Source organism: Anarrhichthys ocellatus, unplaced genomic scaffold (genome assembly GCF_004355925.1).
Source record: "Anarrhichthys ocellatus isolate YVR2014 unplaced genomic scaffold, GSC_Weel_1.0 scaffold2, whole genome shotgun sequence".
In the NCBI taxonomy this organism is placed as follows: Eukaryota; Metazoa; Chordata; class Actinopteri; order Perciformes; family Anarhichadidae; genus Anarrhichthys; species Anarrhichthys ocellatus.
In genome coordinates, this window is record NW_022280032.1 from 5689952 (window position 1) to 5695951 (window position 6000).

Here is a 6000-nt window from a genome sequence, read left to right on the forward strand (position 1 = left end):
TGGCCTTGGGATATTTATCTGAATAAATGGCTTTAAAATGAACATCTGTTAGGCAGGCGAATGCCACGACTGCACTCAAATCTAATTGTATCCTTAATCGCAGTTGCCTTTCTTCACCTCTGCGTTTTGAGACATTCACCTACAATGTAGTTTGTGACTCGGGTAATTTGTGGGGGCAACAGGCTGTACTTGAGTCAACCTGGAGGTAAGCAAACATGTGCACAGTCCTCGGAGGGATCGATCATGACCACACAACTAAAACAAATGTTATTCAATATTCAACACAGCAAGGAAAGCAGAAGCAATTGATTATCTGTCAACGGTTTCTTGCTGTTACTGTTGCTTTTCTGAAATTTAATTCTAAGATGACTCTTCTTCTCTGAATCTATTCCGACTCTGCATCATTCCAGCTACTCTGTAACTACATGGTGAGCTATATAGTACAGAGCACTGACTCATGAAACCCTCAGAGGACAAACGCCTTTAGTTTTACCTTGAACCGCAATAAATCTCAAACTACATTACCATTTTTCTCCCATGCAGTGTGAGTAGAGAGCAGAATTATGGCCAGTTTAACTCGCTTGGACTGTGGTAAATATCAGACCCGCAGCCCTATCGCCCAGTGAGCCGGGATGAAAGAGCGGCCAAAGAGGACATCTGACACTAAAAGGAAATATCATGACCTGCTGCAGGGCAGTGTGAACCACCCGGGGCCGAGGCATGCTGGGAGGGCATTAGCACAGAGAGCTGAGAGCTCCCACAGAACAAGAGGCTCGTTCTTCTGTGTCCCTCACTCAGCTGAAATCTGTTTATGCTGCAACGAATAAATGTGTATAAGTACTTTGTCACATATCGGTACGTGTAATGTAGTTTGCTATTAACAGTACTAAAACGTACTATAAGTCTTGCATCTGCTCTGTAGGATATGATATCATAGTGAAACTTGATATATTAGCCAGCACTTAACACCTGCCTTTGTGAGCTATCGTGTGGAGGCGTCACTCTCACAACACAACTGCTTTCAGCATCTGCTCTTCTTCTCTGTGGTGGTTTTGAATGCCTCTGTAGGTGTGGATCAATGTCAACAAACCCTCTGAGTGAGAGGCAAGCGGTGTCAATGAGTGCGATGCTGTCGAGGGAGCGAAGCGTTTGTGAGCAAGCAGACTACAACCAGCTGTTTTTATCTGATCTGAGGAAATGTCATCTCTGAAACTGTTTGTTTCACCAAAGCTGTTCCCATAAAACTCAACTGAAGATATTCAGCACAACCTATTTTCTCCCTAATTACCTCCACTGAGCCACGGAGGTTATGCATCGGTCCTGTTTGTTTGTGTTGTGCAGCATAACTCAAGAACTATTAAACAGATTCCAAATGCAGTGAAGTTCCATCATGGCCCAACGAAGAACCGATGAGCTTTTGATGTGGAGAGTGAAGCAATGTGGCCGTCAATAAAGCACTCAATATTTCGGCTCAGTGCTCTTGAACCATGAAGCATATAAGTAGATATCCTTTCCTATTTTTGGATTGCTTTACAGCTGTAACTAACAATTAGTCGATTGACAGAATAATAACTTTTGATAATACAATTTTTGCAAAAATGCCAAACATTCTCTACCCCTTGGGCTCTAGAGCATTATGACTTCTTTTGTAGTATCCTTATAAGGGCCGACACCCCTGGTGAGTTGAACATTTAGAATGTTTCTACACTACGGTGAACGGTGTTGATATAGATAATAATGGAATTTTACTTCAATATTTTAAAAAAGGAAACTGATAAATTAAACCAAAAAAGAAATGGGACTAACTTCTGGTACTGGTACAGATTCAGGTGTGTAAAGAGGTCAAATCGGGTCAAATGGCTTTACTTACTTGTGTGCATACCCATCTGAGGTGGTGGTGAGGTTGATCTGCATGACCATCTGGAACTCTGTTTCGTTGCAGCAGTATTTGAAGGCGGTGTTGTTGTGGTGGCAGCAGAACATGTAGGTCTTGTTGTCCGAGAGGCGAGGGCAGTGAAAGCCGAAGTGGTAACCCCCTTTCTGGTCCGAGTAGGGCTCACACACTCGGTAATGAGCGGAGAGGGCTGCAGTTTTGTGGAAGACAAACACAAATGTCAGACAGGAAGTATTATAGTAAAGCGGGAGACAAACACACAAACACTCAGTGAAATGTGACTCATGACCTTTTGAGATGGAGTTTGTATTTGTCTTCCTACTCTGAAAATGACAACCTCTTACTCGAATTATTGACGACAAATAGCTGTCAAGGAAACACCTTCCAAACTTCAGCAGCAGATAGAAGACGCCACCTTAAGCATACAGGCGTTGATGGCAAAAGCTCATCAACCCAAAAACTGAGTGCGTCTGATCTATTAGGTCATTACTTAAACATACGCGTGTGAGTGCTTCTGGATGGAAATACCAAATATGCTCCTCAGACCGGTTACATCATTTGTTATGTCAGTCCTACTTCTTTTTTTGGCAGCTGGAGTGATACGAGCTGATAAGAGTACCGAGTTTATTATTGAATAATGCAAAGATAAAGTGGTACAAATATTACTCTGGCTCATTTACATCCATCATCCATCTGTAGCTGTGCATTGAAGTCCATACTGCTTTAGGAGGCAATAAATCTGTGCATACTTGCTGCCACAAAAGGGAAAAAAGCAATATTGTTTTTGTTATAGAATCTGGCGATTTACTTCAGCAGCAGCTGCAGACTCCATCTGATGATAATAAATCACCAGTTTGTCAGAGAAATGAACCAGATATGATTAGTGTCAGTTTATGGGGCCTCAGTGCCTTGATAACGCATCAGTATCACATATCAAGCATATTCACTTTATATTACTGGTAACAAGACAAATAAGGAATGCTCTAGTTTGCCCGGGGACAGACTGTGTAAACTGAATAGTAATTATATAGAAACTGCCCAAAATATGTTTGTTTTTTCATTTTATTTACCCATTATTTGATAAGGAAAGCCTCCTTGAAATTATTCATCTGACTAAGATTTTCAACAATAACAATAAGTTACAGAGAAACCACATACGCATAAGACAGATAACACAAAACATGCCACATATCACAGTAACGTGATTATTTTTGGTTGTTTCACCATAGAAACAACTTAAATAGCACCTTTTAAAACAACTCAAGAGTTGTCTAAAACCATATATAAATAAGACCATACTCCTTAATATTTGCAGCCCAGAATTATAACAAATATCTCTTCCAAAGGACAATTTTTAAAATTGAAAAATAAACTTGTCTGCTCTATCTAATGGTGACACTGTTTATAAATAACAGTAAATATATCTTTGGCGTTTATTTATTACAACAAATGCTATACGCTGATGCAATTTTTGGGTCCCAAAACAGCCATGCTGATATATCAGTCTGGCTCTATTTACGTACATCATTTGGCGATTTGTAATAAATTAGGCTCTTTGATTCATTTTGCTTCATCATTCTCCTCCTAAGCGTGAATTAAATTAGGCAGTTTCATGTGAAGTTCATCCAGATTAGTTCTATTGTAACTGATTTGTCTTCATCTTGTATGTTTCCTTTTATCAGCGTAGCCTACAAATGTGGGAGTAAAAGTGTTCTCGCTGTGATTTAGTTCAATGTCCATTTATGCTGCGGAGTGATAGAAGTCTTTCAGTAATCTCCGGCAGGGATGGATCAGCATTTGAAAGGAGACTGCTCTTTCAGGTTATAATGAGCTCGGCGTGGCCAGCCATCTTCCCTTCAACAACCCGAAGCAGAAGAGGCGGTGCAGTGAAGCGGTGCCGGATTAGAAGTGAAGGGTTGTTGTATAAAATTCTTCATTTGACCTTTGCATTGACTGTACCGTGGTTCTGCAATCAACTCATGATGTCCCATAGCACGTTGCACGTAAAGGAGGGGTCAGCAGTTTGTTGGTGCATGAACTGGCAAGAAACAGAACATCGGAAGTGGACCATAAAGTCCTTTAACGACGCAAGACTTAAAGGTTTGGAAAGAGAAGAGTACAAATGAGCAACAGCTGGTTCTGGAAACCATACAGTTGTAAACACACCCACCTGCTTAATTTCATTAACACCTCTTGAAATTTAGGATACAGTTAACAGCTTGGCTCCAGCGTTGCAGTATGTTTACAATCTGCGGTCTGAAAACTGCCATGGCTCTCTCTGCCATTCCCTAACAAGCAACATGCTCTGACATCATATTTATTTATTGATGGCTACACTCGGGCCCACAGTTTGTCATCTTTCTTCTGAAACAGCATAATACATGCCATCAGCTTATCAATAGAACAATCAATCATTTATCAGGCAAAAATGCCAAATATTCGCTGGTGCTAGCTGTTCAGGGGTAAGTTTCTGCTATTTTTAATCATTGTAAATTGAATATCATTTGGCTTTGACCATTTGCCCAAACAAAACAAACTTGTTTATGTAACTTTCGGACACTTTAATGGTCAATTGTTTTTCGCTACTTTTGTTGACAAAAATATAGATTTATTAAAAAAAGGCTTGTTTATTTATTAAATTGATGTTAAAGAGTTGTTAGTTGCTGCCCTACCATCAATATGCTATATGTACCATCAAAATCACAAATTCAAACAAATTAAAGAATTGAACAACAGTTAAAAAGTCGTTCACGCTCACTCTGCTGATTATAGGTTTTCCATTTATTCCAACCTGCTCCTGTTCTGCCTCCACCCTCCTCTTGCCCTATTTTGTCATTTTAAAACTTGAGTTGGCATCTTTTCCCTTGTGCATAATGTATATGCCGTATCTCAGAGATACGCGTTGGCTGGGTTCTTCTCTTTGTATCTTTTGGGGTTATAATGTGCTCTCTTCACAGTTTTACGCTGTATGTCCTCATTTAGAGAGCGCCCTGAGGTATCTCCTTCTATCCATATCAACTGTGTCTTTTGGGGTTGTTTCCTGCATTTAGTTCATGGCACTAGTGGCTCTCTCAGTAAAAGACTGAGACACACGTTTCGAAGCATCCGGCGTTTATTAAACCACTCTGAGCATATAACATGAGAACACCCCGAGTGTCTGGAGGCTCCTATAGTAGCAGAAATATGAACTTCCGAGGGCCACAGAGGCAGACTCACTGATAAACACCACACACTAAACTTTACAGACCTGCAGTGGACAGCAAGAGGAAGATGACCGTCAGGACATTGAAGGACTGCCGGCTGGTGATAGTCATCTTCTCGTCCTCATGTGGGAGGTAGGGAGGGAGTGAGAGGTAGGGGGGATGGAGGGAAGGGGGTGGCTCTCCTTTAAGTGGGCGTGGGCATCCTCTGCTTGTTGACAACTCCTCTCACATGACTGCTGCTGGGCGTCAGGACTCCTGGTGGGAACAAGACGTGCAGAGAGGGGAAAGATTAAGAGATTTGGTTTGTATTTCTGGTAAGTTCCACCCTACTGTGTGGACAGCTTGTCTGGCAGTGAGCTCCCATGATGCCTTTCCAAATCTGTCCTTGGGTTTATATAATGGGATGGCTCGGGCATCAATTATAATTGAAATTGGCACTCTGGGAGGAATCCCTATTGTGACAACAGTTTTTATGCTTTTGACAGGAGAAATCTTTGCACTTGATGCTGTCATTTCAGACGTTTGGAGCATATATATGTATGTATGTGTGTATATGTATATATGTGTGTATATGTATATATGTGTGTATATATATATGTGTATATATATGTGTGTATATATATATATGTGTGTATATATATATGTGTGTATATATATATATGTATATATATGTGTGTATATATATATGTGTATATATATGTGTGTATATATATATGTGTGTGTATATATATATGTGTGTGTATATATATATATATGTGTGTATATATATATATGTGTGTATATATATATGTGTGTATATATATGTGTATATGTATATATATATGTGTGTATATATATATGTGTGTGTATATATATATGTGTATATATATATATATATATATATATATATATATATATACACAT

General features: G+C 39.7%; 1 protein-coding gene across 2 annotated transcripts in view; it reads right to left on the minus strand.

Moving 5' to 3' along the window:
• shisal1b (shisa like 1b) overlaps positions 1–6000 on the minus strand; it is a 36094-nt gene that overhangs the window by 9843 nt on the left and 20251 nt on the right. For both annotated transcript variants that reach the window (XM_031863177.1, XM_031863169.1), the window contains exons 2-3: positions 5142–5352; positions 1871–2084 (exon numbers count right to left, since the gene is read on the minus strand). In XM_031863177.1, coding sequence (XP_031719037.1) covers positions 1871–2084; positions 5142–5208 — 281 coding nt within the window. In that variant the 5' untranslated portion in view covers positions 5209–5352. The remainder of the gene's footprint in view (positions 1–1870; positions 2085–5141; positions 5353–6000) is intronic.